Source organism: Myodes glareolus, chromosome 8 (genome assembly GCF_982192425.1).
Source record: "Myodes glareolus chromosome 8, mMyoGla1.1, whole genome shotgun sequence".
Taxonomy (NCBI): domain Eukaryota; kingdom Metazoa; phylum Chordata; class Mammalia; order Rodentia; family Cricetidae; genus Myodes; species Myodes glareolus.
Window position 1 is genome coordinate 110,250,748 of NC_142033.1, and position 21,393 is coordinate 110,272,140.

At 39.9% G+C, this 21,393-nt stretch overlaps 1 protein-coding gene across 4 annotated transcripts in view; it reads left to right on the forward strand.

Annotated features, from left to right (window-relative positions):
• Positions 1 to 21,393, forward strand: part of LOC146893994 (adhesion G protein-coupled receptor E4-like) — an 83,538-nt gene that overhangs the window by 42,630 nt on the left and 19,515 nt on the right. For 3 of the 4 annotated variants that reach the window (XM_087909457.1, XM_087909459.1, XM_087909458.1), the window contains 6 exons: positions 3,216 to 3,368; positions 5,297 to 5,491; positions 6,497 to 6,537; positions 7,042 to 7,177; positions 15,386 to 15,490; positions 17,640 to 17,824. In XM_087909457.1, the coding sequence (XP_087765583.1) occupies positions 3,216 to 3,368; positions 5,297 to 5,491; positions 6,497 to 6,537; positions 7,042 to 7,177; positions 15,386 to 15,490; positions 17,640 to 17,824 (815 nt within the window). The remainder of the gene's footprint in view (positions 1 to 3,215; positions 3,369 to 5,296; positions 5,492 to 6,496; positions 6,538 to 7,041; positions 7,178 to 15,385; positions 15,491 to 17,639; positions 17,825 to 21,393) is intronic. The other variant, XM_087909460.1, reaches the window with a different exon arrangement.

Sequence of the window (21,393 nt, forward strand, 5' to 3'; positions counted from 1 at the left end):
GTCTTCTGTGGAAACAAAAGCAAAATCTCTTCTCCAAAGTAACATACCTTTTGACTTCAATTTTGAAGCCAAGGTATTTTCAAAATATCTATCTTGGATTAATTCTGCAGCATTTATTAGCAAATATCTTTTAGCAGCTCTTGCTCCTTCAGCAGCATTTAAACAATTTAAAGAGAGCATAATATCAAACAGTATCAAGATTCTCTGTGTATTTTCCATCTTTATGTGACTTTATTTCAACCTCTTTTTCTTTTACTTCTCCTTTTATCTTTTGGCTTTTTGAGACAGGTTCTCTGTATATCTTTGTTCTGGAATTCCCTCTGTAAACCAGGCTATTCTTGAACTCACAGAGATCTGTCTGTCTCTGTCTCCCAGGCAAATCCTACTGGCCTCTCTCTTTGCCAGGTTTGGTTGCTAGTTTAGGATAGACCTCTTCCTCCATGGATCACAGTTGCAACCTAATTGATATGCTTCCTAGGAGCAGAAGCTCCTTGGACCTTCTTTTTTCTCCCTAATTTTGGTAGCTGGTTGTAGCCTTGTCCTCGGGGCTCCTTTCCATTTTTCGAGTGCAGAGCGAGAGGTCTAACCTTGATGCTTCTAAGCTTCAATATTCACAGTCTCTTTTCTGGTGAATATTGGGCGTGTCAATAATGCAGGAAGTGATGAGGACATTAGAAGCCTGAGGCACAGGAGACCTCAGCAGGAAATAAGTTGTCTATTAGTCTCTGGGTTAAAGTGTTTTTATTTTATTTTCTAGGATTCTTATCTCTCCATAATACACACTTTAAGCTTTTTTCTGCCCCACTTTCTGGTTCTCCTTATAGAAGTGAGTGAGATAATGAGTAATAACTAGGTATGGATTCAGCATTGTGCTGCCTTGCAATGTTCTCTGATAAGTAAATTAGTAACTTGTTTTTAAGTTCAATTCTGTGCCAGGAGGACCCGACTGCTCTTGGGACTGGAGAGGGAGGAGGAGAGGGAGTGGGGGGAATGGGAGGGTATTGGGAGGAGGGGAGGAAGTGAAAATTTTTTATAAGTAAATGAATAAATAAATAAATAAATAAATAAATAAATAAAATAATTAATCTAAAAAAAATTTCCACCTCTTCCCCACCTCCCACTTCCCTCCCACTCTCCCCCTCCACCTCCAGTCCTAAGAGCTGTCAGGGTGCCCTGCCCAGTGGGAAGTCCAAGGCCCTCCCCCCTCCATCCAGGTCTAGGAAGGTGAGCATCCAAACAGACTAGGCTCCCACAAGGCCAGCCCATGTAGTAGAATAAAAACTCAGTGACATTGTCCTTGGCTTCTCAGTCAGCCCTCATTGTCAGTCACATACATTCAGAGTGTCTAGTTTGATCACATGCTCCATCAGTCCCAGTCCAACTGGCCTTGGTGAGCTCCCATTAAATCAGTCCCATTGTCTTAGTGGGTGGACGCACCCCTCGAGGTCCTGACTTCCTTGCTCATGTTCTCCCACCTTCTGCTCCTCATTTGGACCTTGGGAGCTCAGTTCAGTGCTCCAATGTGTATCCCTGTCTCTATCTCCATCCATCTCAGGATTTCCCCAACTAGTTCCGTGGGCAGTAGAGGAGAGGGTGCCTGAACTGGCCTTAACCTATAGCCACACTGATGACTATCTTTAATGATTGCATTTTGAGATCCTTCAATAATAGTTAATAAAGCTCCACGTACAGAGTCAACCAGGTTTTCCATCTTCCTCAAAAGGAAAGAATGGTCAGGTCAATCACAATACTAACTCCACTTCCTAGTTTCGGCTTCATTTATTGTTTTATATTATGTATAGGGGTGTTTTTCAGCATGTATTTCTTTGTACCATATTTATGTAGCGCCCATGGAAATTGGAAGAGGGCAATAGACCCACTCCATTGGGACGATAGTTACAAATGTTTCTAAGCTGCAATTTGGAGTCTGGGAATTGTACTTGAGTTTTCTGCAAGAGTCGCCAGTGCTCTAAACTCTGATCCGTGTCTTTAGCCCCACAACTTTTGTCATAGTTTTGTTGCTGTTATAAATGACACAACCAAAAGTAACTCGTGGAATAAAGTGTTTGTTAAGGCTTATGGTTTCAGGGACAAAGTACACAATGGTGGAAAGCAATATTATGAGGCAGTCAGAGATCCTCTATCACATTTCAAGTACACGCAAGAATCCCAAGGATCTAGGAGGAAGTGTGACAAGGCTACAAACACCCAAAGGCAGACCCCACTGATATTCTTTCTCCAACAGTCTTCTTAAAGAGTGATACCAACAAAGATGATTATTCAAATATTTGAACCTGTAGGGATCATTTATTATTTAAACCACTACCATTACCTTGCTGCTGACTTGTATGTTTTAAGTCAATTTAACAAACTACTTGAATCAGGATTAAAAGAAGCTACTGAATTCAGTAGTAAAATTCAAAAGAATTCTCTCTTTGGAGTTGTGATATTATATTAGAGAAATTACTGCCACCATCACCTTGCCCTAGAATCTATTTCTCATATTATAATCTAGTCCACTATTCATTTTTTTATTCTTTCAGTAGTACCTCAACATCATTCTAAGCATTATATAGGATACTTCAATGCCTAGAAGACCTCATAGTCTTTCTGGATATTACTATTTGGGAGTGTTACTCTACAAAATACATGCATGTTCTTATTGATATTTGTGACAATTATTCTTCACTGTCAACTTGACTGGATTTGGAATAATGCCTGTGGGCATACCTGTGAGGATCCTTAGAGTGAATCTTAAATGAGGAAGGACAATGCGCCATGAACATGAATGGCAGAACGCCATAGACTTAAATTACAGACTAAGCAGAAAGACAACTAAGGGAAAAACATCTTAGAACCAGTATTCGTTTCTCTCTTCAGCCTGCTTACTTCTGCAATGTGCATAGTTGTGGCTGTGCCTTCTTGTGGTCAAGGACTGTTTCCCACACTTACGCACTAGTCAAAATAAGACATTCTTTCCTTAAATTGCTATTGTTATATGTTCGGAGACATAATAAAAACAGTTTCTGCAGGAGAATTGTGTTGTTTATAAATTAATTCAAGGAGAACTGTTACCTTTATCGTATTGATTTATTGTAACAAAGAACAAAGGATATTATTTGGTAAATTTACAAATGAAATCTAGCTGTAGAGACTCTACAGGAAACAAGTACATTCTATAAAAATAAAAGCTAATAACTTTTCTTCATTTACAGATATTAATGAGTGTCAATTGGAGCCACTGGTGTGCAAAGATGTGTCATACTGTAAAAATAAAATTGGTACTTACATATGCAGTTGCATAGTAAAATATCCCATCTTCAATTGGGTTGCTGGCATTATTGATGTTGATAGTCCTGAGTGTTATGGTAAGACTGTACATATATTTTTTCCATTATGCTAAAGAAGGTGGGTGGGTGGAGCTTGTGACAGCTATGCCTCCATTGGCTGGAATACTAGAGTTATTTTTGTACCTTCATCCATCATTCCTTTGCTGTATATCATCTTTTGCAATGCAATGCCAACTAATCCATGTGATCGAATAACCACTTCCAAATTGAAACATTCCAAATTTTTCTCCAGTACAAAAATTCTTTCCTAGTTCTAAAACTGGAAAATCTCTGATTTTCTTCAGAACTTCACAGCTTCTTTATCTTGCACTAATATCAAATGCAATTCACATGCCATTCTGGATGCAGAGTAAACCCCTTGAGTTCACACTAATGCTCCCAAACCTTCCTTCATGTGCAACTCCTTAATGGCCAATCAGCTTCTCAAGATTCACAATGTATTTTACTGCTCAGGTTACACAGAATATCATGCTCTAGATGATGCCGTGTGAAGAGGTAGTGCTTCCATTTACAAACTGGTTTTAGTGGACAATTTAAAAAATTTTTTATTAAATTTTTTCATACAATAAATTTTTATGTTTGCCCTTCCCCAACTTCTCTCAGGTCCTCCTCTCTTTCCTACTTTCCTAACTGCAGGTCTCCCCCATTTATCTTTCCAGAAACAGTAATAAATCAGAACAAAAACCAAGACTAAAACTTCTATCATGCTGGGCAGTGATGGCACAGGCCTTTAGTCCCAGCACAGGGGGACAGAGGCAGGTGGATCTTTGTGAGTTTGAGTCTAGCCTGGTCTACAAGAGCTGGTTTCAGTACAGACTCTAAAGCCACAGAGAAAGCCTGCCTTAAAAAAAGAAAAGAGAACAATATATCATGACATAGCAGCATGAAATGAAACAAAACTCTCTCTTTCTCTCTCTCTCTCTGTCTGTCTGCCTGTCTGTCTCTCTGTCTCTCTCTCACACCCAAATTATATAGTGTGTTTTGTGTTGACCAACTCTATCTACATATGGGTCTTACACAAGAATGTGATACTCCATTGGAGAAAACAGAAAACTGCTTTTCCCTTCCCTGGCAGGTTTCAATTGCATGTAACTTCTTGGTTACAATTGCGACATTACATGTACTTCCCCTTCTTAGTGCTGGTATATTCTCTTTAGCAACTCAATTTTGACCACAGTGTGAACTAAAATGCATCATCTATAAATAGGAATAGCAACAGAGTTTACTATGCTACCTACACATTGCTAAATAGCAAGTTATTCCAGAATTTAGTAGAATAAAATAGTAAATATACCTACTTTTGCACATTTTCTATGATTACAGTCTAGACGTGAGTTCACTGACCTGTCTGCATCTGTCTCTAGTGTTCAGTCAAGATGATTCTCAAAAACACACTTTCATCCGGACCCTGAATTGAAAGCAGGACCTACTACTATATTTACATGGTTACTGACAAGATAGTTTCATGTTTGATCTGTGTTTAATGTTTTTGTAGCTAGGAATGATGTTGATAGGTAACCCAGTATTCCAGAAAACTTACGGCTCTCCTCTACCACCACCCCAGTTGAGATTCAATCATGCTTCAACATGCCTAGACTTGTAAATTATTTTCCTAAGGCTTTCCTTCCAGGCTGGAAATACAGGAAACTAGCATGCTTGGTTTTTCACTAGCGCATATCCAGCTGTCTTTATACTCTTCTTAGTTTTGAGCAGTTACTCAAAGGGTACTTCTGATTGAATTGCACACAACAAAGGCTAAGCAATGGATGCCACAGTTTTCTTATGGCCTCCTCCAACATATGCTAATTTCAATGATCGTAATATATTTTCTACTCCATCATCAGGTTGGTGGGCTTTCCTAAAATGGCTTGATGGACTTCAATCATAAATGATGCCTGCCACCACATACCAAGGGGAAGATGGCCACTGTGTGTTTCCTCCCACAGGCACTCCACTGTCAATCAATCAGCCCTCAGCTGCATATCCTACCTTCCCTCACAGGGAGCACACTACCACTACCCCAGAAGAAAGGCATACCACGCCCTACTATGTAAGGAAAGGTAGCCATATTGGAATTGCTTCTGCAGACAACCATCCTCACAAAGAGCAGACACTGTTACATGTCCTACAGTCCAACACAGGTGACAGACAACTGTTGCTTTCCATGTCATTTCTGGTTTTTTTGGTGTCGCATAATGTTTTCTGGATAATAGGGACAGGTTATCTATTCATCCTGCATAGAATATCTATATAGAACACTTATATAGACCAATCAAAGAAACGATTCTATGCACATCTAACTTACTGAGCCAGTGAGTTTGCTAGAGTTACTTACAAGAGTGTTGTCGAGTGGTTACTAATTTGAGCTATATCAGAGACTCCACAAGTAGGGATTACAACTCACTACAGACATGAATCTCCCTTAACACATTTTTAAGGCAGTTCATCTGATCTGATTGGAGAATATTCTTCCCTCAGCAATCGTTACTGCTTATATAACCATGGGGATGGAGACTTGGGGATCTTCTAAGTTTTGTAAACTTCATGAGGCTTTTGGATTTTGTTTACTTACTCAGTTTTAGTGGGCCTTCTCCAGAACAGAGTGTGTCAGTTCAGAAGAGACAGCTGCAGAGCAAAAGTTCTTCCCCTTCTAAAGTCCTAACATAGTAAAAAGCTCATCTAAGGCCAGACATAAAAATGCAACACAGTAGTAACAAGGGCTTGGGAATAACAAATGGTTTGGTTAAAAGTAGGAAGTTATATGAAAGGAGAACGGCATGGAATATAAACAAAGACGATTTACATACATATTATGAAAGAAAAGACCAAAAAATTCAACTGTAGAGTACATTTTCAACTTCTTTATAATGCTTTTATTTCGTTTTGAGATTACATTTTTATCATGTTCTTTCCCCTACTACAACTTCTCTTAGATCCTCTCCTCTCCTTACCCATGCAACTATATGCTCTCTCATACTTGAAAAAATACCGAAGCCAAACAAATAGACTGTAACAAACACAACAGTAAGAACACAGATGGGCTGAAGAGCTACCAGGACAATCACCAACTTGATGGTGATTGGGAAATGAATGTGAACAAGATGTGGTGTTCCCCATATCTGATTTAAATGTGATTAATTTTTCAGTGAGAAAACCAGGGATCATAGACAGCCCAGCAGATATATGGGTGAGTGGAGCGATGTCTGGGTGTGGAAATGATCTAGTCTGCCTTGCTGTGTCTTTCTCTTGTTTGAGCACACCACTCACTCATTATGAGTTTTATTATAGACCACTTCTCATCCACAGTCTGCTTTGGCCTCTATCCCAGGTAAAAGTTGGAAATACATACATAGTAATTTTTGCTGTTGTGATCTGTGGAAGAGTCACACCTGCAACTAATTCATTAACAACATGGAATGTTGTGAAATGCCTTACCCTTCTAACGTGTCCAAGACAACCTTCTACCACTGAGGTTTACACAACAGGATGTCCTGGAAATGGAAAAACTTTGGAGTAGATTTACAGTACCTCAGCTTACAGTCAAGGACTTGCAGCAAGTGTAAAAATGTACCAGTCATCCCACAGCGCAGTGGTTAATGTTGTTGGGTTTTGGTACCGGTCAGCAAAACTTACATTCCGTCTTCCTTAAGTTTTGATAAGAATCAATATAATTGGCTGTATTTCTTGAAAGGGAGAACTGATTGGACGTGAATCTAAAAAGAACTTTGCAAAAGCAGCTACCAAAGTACTTCACCAAGTGGAACTCCACGTACTGAATGAAAATGCAGCGGCACCGACAAAGGGTGAAAATTCTAAATTGGGTATAGGTAAGAAGATCAAGTTGACTTATTACAGCATCACAGAGAGAATTGGGTTCTGATATGCTCGTTGGCTATGAAGAGTAGAATCTGTTATTTCCCAGAAATGAATACGTAATATGTGAATCAATTACATGAATAGCACTCTCCACACACATGGGAAGGTTAAGGATGAATTAATCATGTTTTTTTTTACCTTATAATCATAGTTTTTTTTGTAATTTTATTAAATTATAAAAGTTTCCATTTCCGCCCCTCCTCCCAACACCCTCCCACTCCCCCCACTCCCTCTCCTCCTCCCTCTCCATCCCTAAGAGCAGTCAGGGTTTCCTGCCCAGTGGGAAGTTCAAGTTCCTCCCCCCTCCCTCCAGGTCCAGGAAGGTGAGTGTCCAGACGGACTGGATCCGCAAAATCCAGTATATGCAGAGGAAACAAGTCCCAGTGCCATTGTCAATGGCTTTTCAGAAAGACTCCGGCCAGCATCATTCAGAGAATCCGGCCACATTCAGAGAATCTGGTTGGATTGCATCCTCGTTCAATCCCAGTCCAACTGGCCTTGGTAAACTCTCATTAGATCCGTCCCCTTGTATCAGTGGGTGATCACATCCCTCGCAGTCCTTATTTCCTTTTTCATTTTCTTCCTCCTTCTGCTCCTCATTTGGACCTTGGGGGGCTCAGTCCGGTGCTCCAATGTGTGTCTCCATCTGTATTGCCATCCATCGTGGGATGAAGGTTCTCTCTGATCTTGCCGTCTTTGGTCACGTTCTCTTTCCTTCTGCTTCTCGTTTGGACCTAGGGAGTTAAGTCCAGTGTTACAATGTGGGTCTCTGTCCCTATCTCCATCCATCGCCAGATGAAGGTTCTATGGTGATAAGCAAAATATTCATCAGTATGGTTATGGGCCTAGGCTGTTTCAGGCACCCTCTCTTCTTTCCAGAGAACAATCTGGGGATCTCCTTGAACCTGTGATCCCATTTATAATCAAGTCTCCTGTAAACCCTAAGATGACTCCCTTAGTTGAAATATATTCTTCCCTGATCTCCTATCCATCCTTCCTCCCTCCCCCCATCCCAGTCCACCGAGCTTTCCCCATTCCTCCCCTACTCCCTTCTCTCTAACCCTCTCCCCTTCCAACAACCATCCAACCCCCCTATGCACCCGAGGTTACCTGGGACTCTTGTCTATTTCCAATCTCCAGGCAGATAGCTACATGATTTTCATCAGGTTCACCTTCTTATTTAGCTTCTCTAGGATCTCGAATAATAGGCTCAAAGACCTTTAATTATGGCTAGAAACCACATATGAGTGAATACATACCATATTCCTCTTTTTGGGTCTGGCTTACCTCACTCAGTAAAGCGTTTTCTATTTCCATCCATTTCCATGCAAAATTCAAGATATTGTTTTTTACCGCTGAGTAGAACTCTAATATGTATATGTTCCACACCTTTATTAACCATTCTTCAACTGAGGGGCACCTAGGTTGTTTTCAGGTTCTGGCTATTACAAATAGTCCTGCTATGAACATAGTTGAACAAATGCTTTTGTGGTATGATAGGGCATCTCTTGGGTATATCCCCAAGAGTGGAATTGCTGGGTCCTGAGGGAGGTTGACTCCCAGTTTCCTGAGAAACCGCCACACTGATTTCCACAGTGGCTGCACAAGTTTGCATTCCCACCAAAAATGGACGAGTGTTCCCCTCATTCCACATCCGCTCCAGCATAGGCTATCATTGGTGTTTTTGAGTTTGGCTATTCTGACAGGTGTAAGATGATATCTCAAAGTTGTTTTGATTTGCATTTCCCTGATCGCTAAGGAGGTTGAGCATGACCTTAAGTGCCTTTTGGCCTTTCGGAGTTCATCTGTTGTGAATTTTCTGTTCAGTTCAGTACCCCATTTTTAATTGGGTTAATTAGAGTTTTAGTGTCTAGTTTCTTGAGTTCTTTGTATATTTTGGAGATCAGACCTTTGTCTGATCTTCCCAGTCGGAAGGTAGCCTTTTGGTCTTACTGTCAGTGTCCTTTGCTTTACAGAAGCTTCTCAGTTTCAGTAGGTCCCATTTATTCATTGCTTCTCTTATTGTCTGCGCTTCTGGGGTTCTGCTTAAGAACTGGTCTCCTGTGCCTATATCTTGTAGACTACTTCCCACTTTCTCTTCTATCAGGTTCAAAGTGGTCAGATTAATGTTGAGGTCTTTAATCCATTTGGACCTGAGTTTTGTGCATGGTGATAGATATGGATCTATTTTCATTCTTCTACAGGTTGACATCCAGTTATGCCAGCACCATTTGTTAAAGATGCTTTCCTTCTTCCATTGTATGCCTTTAGCTCCCTTGTCAAATATCAGGTGTTCATACGTTTGTGGGTTAATACCCGGGTCTTCTATTCGATTCCATAGGTCGACTTCTCTGTTGTTATGCCAATACCAAGCTATTTTTAATACTGTTGCTCTGTAATAGAGTTTGAAGTCAGGCATAGTAATGCCTCCAGAAGTTCCTTTATTGTATTGGCTATCCTGGGTTTTTTGTTTTTTCATATAAACTTGATTATTGTTCTCTCAAGGTCTGTGAAGAAGTTTGATGGAATTTTGATGGGAATTGCGTTGAATCTATAGATTGCTTTTGGTAGAATTGCCATTTTTACTATGTTGATTCTCCCAATCCAAGAACAGGGGAGGTCTTTCCATTTTCTGGTAACCTCCTCGATTTCTTTCTTCAAGGAGTTAAAGTTTTTGTCAAATAGGTCTTTCACTTCCTTGGTTAGAGTTACCCCAAGATATTTTATGCTATTTGTGGCTATCATGAAAGGTGATGTTTCTCTGATTTCCCTCTCAGCTTCTTTATCCTTTGTGTATAGGAGGGCAACCGATTTTTTGGAGTTGATCTTATATCCTGCCACATTACTAAAGGTGTTTATCAATTGTAGAAGTTCTTTGGTAGAGTTTTTGGGGTCGCTTATGTACACTATTATATCGTCTGCAAATAACAAAAGTTTAACTTCATCCTTTGCAATTCGAATCCCCTTGATCCCCTTATGTTGTCTTATTGCTATTGCTAGAACTTTAAGCACTATATTGAAGAGGTATGGAGAGAGTGGACAGCCTTGTCGTGTTCCTGATTTTAGTGGAATGGCTTTGAGTTTCTCTCCGTTCAATTTGATGTTAGCTGTCGGCTTACTATATATTGCTTTTATTATATTTAGGTATGATCCTCGTATACCCAATCTCTCCAACACCTTTATCATAAAGGGATGTTGAATTTTGTCAAATGCTTTTTCAGCATCCAATGAAATGATCATATGGTTTTTTTCTTTCAGTTTATTTATATGATGGAGTACATTGATAGATTTGCGTATGTTGAACCAGCCCTGCATCTCTGGGATGAAGCCCACTTGATCATAATGGATAATTTTTCTAATGTATTCTTGGATTCTGTTTGCCAGTATTTTATTGAGTATTTTAGCGTCAATATTCATGAGTGAGACTGGTCTGTAATTCTCTTTCTTGGTTGTGTCTTTGTGTGGTTTTGGTATCAGGGTAACTGTAGCTTCATAAAAAGAGTTTGGCAATGATTCTTCTGTTTCTATATTGTGAAATACATTAAGGAGTATAGGTATTAGCTCTTCCTGGAAGTTCTGGTAGAATTCTGCATTGAAACCATCTGGTCCTGGGCTTTTTTTGGTGCGGAGGTTTTTGATAACAGCTTCTAATTCTTCGCGACTAACAGGTCTATTTACATTGTTCACTTGCTCTTGATTTAACTTTGGTAAGTGGTATTTATCTAAAAACCAATCCATTTCTTGTACATTTTCCAACTTTGTGGCATATAAACTCTCTTAGTAAGATCTAATGATTCTCTGAATTAACACTGTGTCTGTTATGTCCCCCTTTTCATTTCTGATCTTATTAATTCGAGTGTTTTCTCTCTGCCGTTTGATTAGTTTGGCTAGGGGTTTGTCAATCTTGTTGATTTTCTCCAAGAACCAACTTTTTGTTTCGTTGATTGTTTGGATTGTTTTCTGTGTTTCTATTTTGTTGATTTCAGTCCTCAGTTTGATTATTTCCAATCTTCTACTCCTCCTGGGAGAGTCTGCTTCTTTTTTTTCCAGCGCTTTTAGGTGTGCTGTTAAGTCTCCAATATATGCTTTCTCCGTTTTCTTTAATTGGGCACTTAGTGCTATGAACTTTCCTCTTAGAACTGCTTTCATTGTGTCCCATAGGTTTGAGTATGTTGTGTCTTTATTTTCATTAAATTCAAGGAAGACTTTCATTTCTTTCTTTATTTCTTCCTTGACCCATGGGTGATTCAGTAGTTGACTGTTCAACTTCCACGCATTTGTAGGCTTTCTGGAATTTGAATTGTTATTGAATTCTAACTTTATTCCGTGGTGATCCGACAAGACACAGGTGATTACTAATATTTTTTTGTATCTGTGTAAGTTTGCTTTGTTACCAAGTATGTGGTCAATTTTCGAGAAGGTTCCATGAGCTGCAAAGAAGAAGGTATATTCTTTCCTTTTTGGGTAGAATGTTCTATAGATATCTGTTAAGTCCATTTGATTCATTACCTCTAGCAATTCTCTTATTTCTCTGTTGAGTTTCTGTTTGATTGATCTGTCCATTGATGAGACAGGTGTGTTGAAGTCTCCTACTATTAGTGTGTGTGGTTTGATGACTGCCTTGAGTTCTAAAAGTTTTTCTTTTACATAAGTGGGTGCTTTTATATTAGGGGCGTAGATATTCAGGATTGAGACTTTCTCCTGATTAATTGTTCCTGTTATGAGTATGAAATGTCCATCTCCATCTCTTCTGATTGATTTTAGTTTGAAGTCAATTTTGTTAGATATTAGAATGGCCACACCAGCTTGTTTCTTAGGTCTGTTTGCTTGGAAAACCTTTTCCCAACCCTTTACTCTGAGTAGATGTCTATTTCTGTGGTTGAGGTGTGTTTCTTGTAAACAGCAGAATGTTGGATCCTGTTTTCTTATCCAGTCTCTAAGTCTGTGCCTTTTTATAGGTGAGTTGAGTCCATTAATATTCAGTGATATTAATGACCAGTGGTTGTTGATTCCGTTTATTATTTGCATGTGTGTGTGTGTGTGTGTGTGTGTGTGTGTAGTAGAGTTTGTGTGTTTCTCTTCTTTGAGTTGTGGTTGTGAAGGGTCGCTAGATGTCTGGGTTATTGTAGGCAGTGATGGCAATGTTGGATTCCTTGGGTTGCGATTTTCCTTCTATTACTTCCTGTAGGGCTGGATTTGTGGCTACGAATTGTTTAAATTTATTTTTATCCTGGACTATTTTGTTTTCTCCGTTGATAGTGAACGATAGCTTGGCTGGGTATAGTAGTCTGGGTTTGCATCCATGGTCTCTTAGTTTCTGCAGTACCTCTATCCAGGATCTTCTGGCTTTCATGGTTTCCATAGAGAAGTCTGGTGCGACACGCACTTCTTGTCCAGCAAGAAGGAAGGATCACAAAATCAAGAATCCTTCTCAATCACAATTTATTGGAGCACTCGATTGAAAAGGGGAATGGGGAAAAGGGATGACGAGAGAGAGCGAAAAACCCAAAGGCAGCTGCTTTTCTAGGGTGAGAGGTTCGAATGCTGATTAGTTGATGCCATACTGCTTGGACCCAAGGCCACAGGACAGGCCAGGGAACCAAGGCTCTGAAATGCAAAACAAGGCCCCAAAACACTCTGGCCTGTGCGGCAACATCAAAGGATTTTGTATACCTCCAGGCTGTAGGACCGCTAGCACTATCTCGCCAAGGCGACATCCTGGCAGCTCCTTACAGCCTGGTATAAGCCTGATAGGTTTACCTTTATAAGTCACTTGACCTTTTTCCTTTGCAGCTCTTAATATTCTTTCTTTAATCTGAATGTTTTGTGTTTTGATTATTATATGGCAAGGGGACGTTTTTTTTGATCCAGTTTATTCGGCGTTCTGTATGCTTCTTGAACCTTCATAGGAATATCGTTCTTTAGATTGGGAAAGTTTTCTTCTATAATTTTGTTAAATATATTTTCTGGGCCTTTGATCTGCAGTTCTTCTCCTTCTTCAATCCCTATTATTCTTAGATTTGGTTTTTTTATTGTGTCCCAGATTTCCTGAATGTTTTGTGAAGAGAATTTGTTGGATTTGCTGTTTTCTTTGACCAGAGCATTTATTTTCTCTATGGTATCTTCAGAATCTGAGATTCGTTCTTCTATCTCTTGTATTCTATTGGTTATGCTTGATTCTGTAGTCTCCGCTCGTTTACCTAGGTTTTCCATATCCAGCCGGTTCTCGTTTTGTGTTTTCTTCATTACCTTTATTTCAGTTTTCAATTCTTGGACTGTTTCCTTTACTTGTTTGATTGTTTTTTCTTGGTTTCTCAGGGTATCACTCACGGATTTACTTATTTCTTCAAACTTTTTGTTATATTTCTCATCCATTTCTATACTCATTTATTCAAACTTTTTGTTATACTTCTCGTCCAATTCTTTAAGGGAGTTATTCATATCCTGTTTAAGGGACTCTATTGCTTTCATAATGGCACTTTTTTCCACTTCATCTGGGTTAGAGTATTCAAGTCCTTCTGTTGTAGGGTCGTTGGGATCTGGTGTTTTCATGTTGTTTTTCAGATTGTTGGAGGAGGTCTTGCCTTGGCGTCTGCCCATCTCTTCGTTCAAATGCTCTCTATTGGAACTTCTGGTAGCGGGTCAGGTTCCCTTGTTGGGCAGGGAATTCACTGATAGAATGCCTACCTTTCCTCAGGCAGGCTATTGAAGCACAGGCACTCCCTCTTTCCGGGATGTGCCTACAGAGCAGGCCCAGTGTGCAAGGCAGCTGAGCTGGGGAAATTTTATGGCCCCAATGGGAAGGGAGAAATATAGGAATTTGTACCTGAATGGAAGCTGGGATGGCAGGCGGTAGAGCTTAGCAGGGTGGAACCAGCACTGCAGGTTGACCTGGGAGTCTATGGGGTTGGGGAAAGTCCGAGCTCCTCCTCGCCGGGCCCCTGCCGTGGGCCCGAAGCAAACTCACCCCTCCAGTGACCCTCTGGATGGAAGCTGGGATGGCTGGCGGGGGCGCTAGCAGGATGGAGCCAGCAGTGCAGGCTGACCTGGGAGTCTATGGGGTCGGGGAAAGTCCGAGCTCCTCCTCGCCGGGCTCCTGCCGTGGGCCCGAAGCAAACTCACCCCTCCGATGGCCCTCTGCGAATTAATCATGTTTTAACAAAATGAGAGAATACCTGAGCAAATCCACTTCAAGTATGAAAGATTTACCTGACAGAGATGGGTGTGGTTGGGTCCTAGTTTTCCATTTGGCTTTGTTGACAAAGTCAATATGACGTGGGTCCATGTGTAGTGAGACAGAATATCATGACTCTACCATGTACTGAGCAGAAGACAGAAAGAACAAGGGACAAGACACTTTTTTCTAATTTTTAAATTTTTTATTTTGTTTTTTTTTCAAGACAAAGTTTCTCTGTGTAACAGCTTCAGCTGTTCTGGAACTAGCTTTTATAGACCAGGCTGGCCTCAGACTCACAAAGATCTGCCTGCCTCTGTTTCCCAAGTGCTAGGATTAAAGTCATGGGCCACCACAACCCAGCAAGATGTTCTTTTAAAATGCAAATCCACAGTGGCTTATCTCCTTCAACTTACCCACTAGTTTTTAACATCTTATAAAAATACTATTAATCTGTGAATACAATTATAAACTAATGATGCTAGAGGCCTCAAAGAGAATCTCCAAAGTCCTGAGTAATGGGACCCATAACATAGTGTCGAATGTTTGCATGACCCTATCTGTGCAAAGGGTGCATAGTGCACGTTTTTTTTGGAAAATGCCCAGAAGGGGAAAGGTGTCCAATCCTTTTTGCAATCTGGCTTCTTACATATGCTGGTATTGATGTAGCTCTCTCCAGCCCCTATTCTCCTGTCACATAAATCAACTGAATAACTTAGTTCTCATGATCCAGTGAATCACCTTTCAATAACCATCAACTAATGACAAAGTCTTCATCATGTGGAATTTATCAGGAGACATTTTACAGAGGATTAATGATTTGCAAATAAATCACCCTCTTAGTGATTTCAACTTTGCCTGAATGTTGAAAAGTGTATAAACCACAAATTTCCCAGCAAGTATTTCATTATTATTATTATTATTATTATTATTATTATTGTTATTGCTATACGTGTGGAAGAACTGACTTTTTTATTACTTGCAGTGTATGAAACCAAGAGGTGCAAAAGTATGACTCTACTGGAAGCTGGAAATAACACAATGAAGATTGACTGCAATAGTGTTCTCAATGAAACCAAGAACAGAGGTGGTAGGTTTACTACAGAGTTTCTCCTTTTTAGTAACTGGGCCCAGGGGCATGCACTCACATTGTCTAAAGGAGAGGGACTCCAACAGTAGGTAGAAAAGATCTTCCTTGGCTGAGTAGTACTAGGCACGTGAGTACTAGGCACGCCTGGAGCCAATGCTGAGGGACTCTCCCAAGGACAGTGTATTTTGCGGCATACACTACAGTAAGAGCAGAGTTGTCCTGCTGTGCTTCCTGACAAAGGGCAAGCTTGTCACATTTCAGTATGACAGTCTGTCAGCCTACAATTCACTGGTGCCGGGCAATCATTGCCCTGACCTTACTGCCTTTTAGATTTTGAGACTGTTTTTATTAAAGCAGTCATTCAGTTGCTCTCTCTTTCCTGGCAAACTCATGCTTTTAAAAGACCACATGAAAAAGACCATAGGATTGGGGCTCCATCGTAACTATTCAAGTTTGCTGGTTTTTTTTTTTTTTGTAGATACAGGCATAGATGATATGGTGATCAAGAACCAACTTCCTATGGAAAGACAGAGCATGTTGGGTTTGACATTATCTTTAATAAATGTCTCAGCTTTAATAATTATAGTGTTAATCAGTTTTATTCTGGGATTATGAAGCAATTCATTATCTACAATATCTGTATAATAAACCCATACAATTTCCTCAATTTTACACAGAATCAAAAACAGGATTTCTATAATTCAGTAACATCTGCACACTGTAAAATGACAACAACACATGGACAACTGGAGTTTATGTATTTAGCTTACAGAAATTAACTTCTACTTCCATGGAAACATAGGAATAAGGGAGAGGAAAGTAGAAGGAACAACAAATGAGGGATAGGAGAGAGAGGAGAAAAAGATGAGGGAAGGAAGGAGATATAAAAGGGAAAGGAATGTATATATGAAAAACAGTGGAGAGGGAGTGAGAATGAATACTTAGATAACGTTGAGGAACCTTGAGGTATAAGGTGGTAATTCATTTTCCTTTAGTCTTATTGTCCTTTGGAGCACAAGCAATTGCTAACCATGTTCTACACACACCCACACCCACACACATCTGTACCTATATGTGTGTATATATCTATATATATGTACATCATACAATGATTTTATATGCACATACATCGTCTTAGCTAAGTTTCTAATGCTGTGATGAACCACCATGACCAAAGGAACCTTGGGGAGGAAAGGATTTGTTTCACTTCCACTTCAGTTAACAGCCCATTTATTACCGAGAGAAGTCAGAGCAGGAACTCAAACAGGGAAGAAACATAGAGGCAGAGGCTAATGCAGAGGCCAAGGAGGGTGATGCTTACTGGCTTCTAACCCACAACTTGTTCAGCCTGCTTTGTTATAGAACCTAGAATTATCAGCCCAAGTATCCACCACCCATCAAGGGCTGGATCCTCCCACAGAGATCACTAAGAAAATGCCCCACAGGCTTTCCTACAGTCCAGCTTTGGAGGCATTCTCTCATCTGAGGCTCCCACCTCTTCAGTCACTGTAGCTTGTGTCGAGTTGTCATAACATTAGCCAGGACATGGTGTCACCCCTCACAATCCCTCCTACTCTGGGTGTACAGATATGTGCATATATACATTTGTGTGTGTCTCTGTGTGATGCCGCAGGGCGATTGGTAATGAAAATTCCCCAGACTATCTTAAAACAAAATATACAGCTTTAATAATCAGAAGTAAGACTTACACCAGTTTACACCAGAATCCAAACGATCCGTCCTGAAGCAGGAACCAGGCGAGAGAGAGCTAACGGGAGCGCACTTGCCAGGTTTATAGGCAAGCTTTAGCCTAAGGGTGACATGCCCCACAAACAGAATGTGATTGGCTAAAACCCCTATCATCTGTGTGAAATTCCATGCCTAAAACTGTTTAGAATGTGTTATATGTGAATTTAATGGATGCCCATGGGTAATTTTACAAAAACATGTTGTGTTTACTTCATGTAAGACATTTGTGTAAAAAATCTTTAACATGCAATGCTCTCCTTACTTTCAGGACTCCACAGCAGGGAAATCATCACCGCGGTCATATTCGAAGTCTTTCCCTTACAAAATCAGGAAACAAAATAAATACCTTTTTCTTTGTATAGTAAAAAAAAATCTCTAATGTAATTTTTTTTTCTCTCAGATGAGACCGCAGTTGCTCTTATTGCATATCAATCCCTCGGGAAGTTTCTGAATGGATCATATTTTAGTAACAAAGAAGGGGTCACGGAAGTAAAACTGAACTCTCTTATTGTGAGTGCTGCCATTCGTTCAGATGTCAAACCTGTCCTATCTGAACCTGTAGTCCTGACCTTACAAAATACTCAGGTGAGCTTACTCTCAAAGTATCCTTTAAAAACAATTTAAAAGTTTATTTTTATTGCATGTGTGTGAATATTTTGCCTGCACGGATGTCTGTGTACAAGGCCATATAGTTCCCTAAGAAGACAGATTATTATCAGTTCTCCTATAACTAGACTTCGAGACAGTTATGGGACACAATGTAGGGGCTGAGAATAAAACCTGGGTCCTCTGTAATAGCAATTAATTCTCTTAAATTCTAGGAGATCATCCTGTCTATGGAGTATACAAAGTGACAGGTGATTTAATTAAATGTCTATAAAGGGATGGGATCTAACTGCAATCTTCAAAAAATAAAAGAAATTGCAAACTGTTGAGAAATTTCAATTCTTTGTAACTGCACTGCTGCTGTTATCTGTATTTCCATAGCAACAGTTGATCAGTCATTGTTGAGAAAGGGCCCACAGCCCATCTTCCAATGTGGAAGGACTCGATTAAAGAAGACAATGTTTTCACTAGGCCCTTGGTTCAAATGGGTACTTCAAGCCTTTGGTCACACAGATGCTCCTGTTTAAATTCAGTGGTAATTGAAACAAAACAAGAGACATTAAAGTTGGAAAAGGAATTATTACACGCTAGGGTCTGTGGGCCGTGAGTGAGATTAAAGCGTGTGAGGGAACACACTAATAAGAATATACTTTACACACATATGGAATTGTGAAGAGGACATTTCATGTGTTACACATTTTTATGATTTCTAGTGTGTGTATTGATGGGAATGTAGAAAAAAGAGAATCATTGCATAAAGTAGTTGGGAATATATAACTATTTAGTGTAGCAATATTGAACCCGTGAGAAAACAAGAAAAGAAATGGCAATGAAATCCATAAACCCCCCTATTCCATGCATTCAAAGGATGTAAACCAATGTTCCGGAAAACAACTGTACTTCAATGATTCCAGTAACCTTAGCCACAGTAGCCAATCAGGGGTAAAATACTTCCATCCCCTTAGTGAAGGACACATAAATAAAATTTTAAAAATTTAATAAAATATCAAGTTACTTTGGGTTATATAGTATCATATGGTCAGATTTGAAAATAACCGAACAAGCAGCATTATGTAAACTGACAGGCTGTATTTAGTAAAACATATATACAGACGTGAGATGGCAATATTAATAAAGGAAAGGAATTCAAAAAGTAGCAAGGAAGGTGAAGCGGGAGTGTTTGGAGGGAGGAAAGGAGAAGGGTACGCATTAGTCAGAGTTCTTTAACAGAACAGAAATGATAGAATGATAGGAAGGCTAAGGAGTTGTTCAATTACTTGTTCAGTCCATGAGACTGGATGCCTCAGCAGTCCCAGTTTGTGATAGAGTCCCAGGAGTTTCCTGAAGAGCTGGTGGTCTGCGGTCTACATCAGAATCATAAAGAAGTTGTATAACACCAGCAAGGGGTAGATGAAATTGTGAAATTATGAGCAGGAGTGAAGGTAAACGACCAGAAAGCAGTGTCTTCCTTTCTCATGTCCTTTTGATGTTGGCTGCCACAAGAAGGTGTGGTTCCGATTTAGGAGGAAGTCTTCTGACATCAAATAAATTTGATGTAGGGCGTGACCTCAAACTTTAAATAACGCAATCAAGAAAAAACCCTCATACATATGCCCAAGTGCTTGGGTTTTATCAAGGTGAAAGTCAACACAGGCGAAATGGTGTGATTATAATATTCTTCCAAAAGTAGTCATAAAAGCAGAAAAGAAAATAACCTTGCCTTTCAGTGCCAGCCCTGAAGGCTGCTCTGATAAACCCTTTACGATCTCACTCACACTGGAAGCCTAAACAGTAGAAATCATGGTTTCTGTACAGTAGAGCCTACTAGGAGATGTGTTTTTGTGGAAAATGGGAAAACATGGACCACAAAAAACAAAATTTAAGTTATAACATTTTGGATACTTAATGTGACTTAGCATAATAGGAGTGAATCTTGAGATGGTTAAATGTTTTTGTTAAGACAAATTAACTATATAAGATAATAGGTTAATTTTTTTGCATTTCTTGCATTTATATAATGTATTAAGATTACAATCAGGCCCCCACGTTAATGTATTTTGATTATTCTGTTGTGTGACATATTTCCTAGAGAGATGAATATAAACATCTATTTATCCTATATAGGAAACACACAACAGAGCAAAGTAATTATACCACCAAATTCTAATTTAGTGAAGCAATGAATTGTTAGGATCAGGGTGAGTGGCTTCTCATAGGAGCGTAGATGTCTAAAAGACAAGTTCCTCACCTAAAGGACCAACTGGGCATGGATGAGGATTCATGAAACCTGGAAGGCCTGAGATCTCCAGATGTCTTCTAGGCAGTTCTAAAGGTGAAAATCTCCTTTACTCAACAGTCCTCACAGCTTTTATAACCTTAAGGAAGGATGGGGCCTTGTGATTCAGGAATTTCCTGAGGCTTCTGAGTTGTATACTTCCTGAATCTCAAGGACGAAATGCTTCAACTCAGAAGATATTAGCATAAAATATCCTCACTCTATGTCATTTTTTCAAATAAAATATAATTACCTCATTTCCCTCCTTCTTTAATAACTCCAACACCCCCCCAAACATCCCATCTTTGCTCTTTCTCATATTCCTTGTTTCTTTTTCTTTAATTTCAAACACAATAGATCTCCAAGATTGCCACTAAATTTAAAGTGGGATGTGAAGGATATGCTTAATAGCTTGGTTCTTATTTTAGGTAAGGGTTCAATTGCTGTGATAAAATTTGGCTTACACTTCCACAGCACTGTTCATCACCAAAAGAAGTCAGGCCAGGATCCTGGAGTCAGGAACTGACGCGGAGACCATGGATGAGTGATATTTACTGACTTGCTTCCATACGACTTGCTCAGCTTTCTTTATTATAGAATCCAGAACTACCAGCCAGAGGTGGTACCACCTATTGTGGGCTGGGCCCTCCTCAATTGATCACTAATTTAAAAAATTCATTACAGCTGGATCTCATGGAGGCAGGTCGTCCACTGGACCTCCTTCTTCTCCGCTGACTCTAGCTCTGTCAGGTTGACACACAAAACCAGTCAATATAACCAGCTCTAATATTCCTTTCATACTGTCTGCATCTACAGGGACATCCTGCAACTTAAAGATATTCATGTTTTGTGAATGGTACCTCAAGAAAGAGGGGAATAAAATTTTAAGCTGCCTGGGTGCTTCCCTAAAGGGAAACTATTATCCTGCTGTAACTTATGTAGGCAATGGGGTCATGGGAACTGTGAACACTGAGAGGCAGAGGTAGGAAAGAGGGACATGCCTTTTCCAGGAGGAGCCTGGAGCAGAAAGAGAGATTGAGAAAAGACACCTGACATCTCTCTACAAGCAGTGATCTCTCACTCTTGCCCCTCAGTCATTTTGTCACTGACAGGAAACTGATAAATCAGTTCTAAGTCGATGCACGGGGCTCCGAGATAGAGGCAGAAAGTGAATGGTGAAACAAGATCTATGTGACAAGTCCTCGGCTGTGTTTTCTCATCCTGGTGTTTGTCAGATTAACCTATGTGGAGCAGTTATAATTTGGAGGTGCCG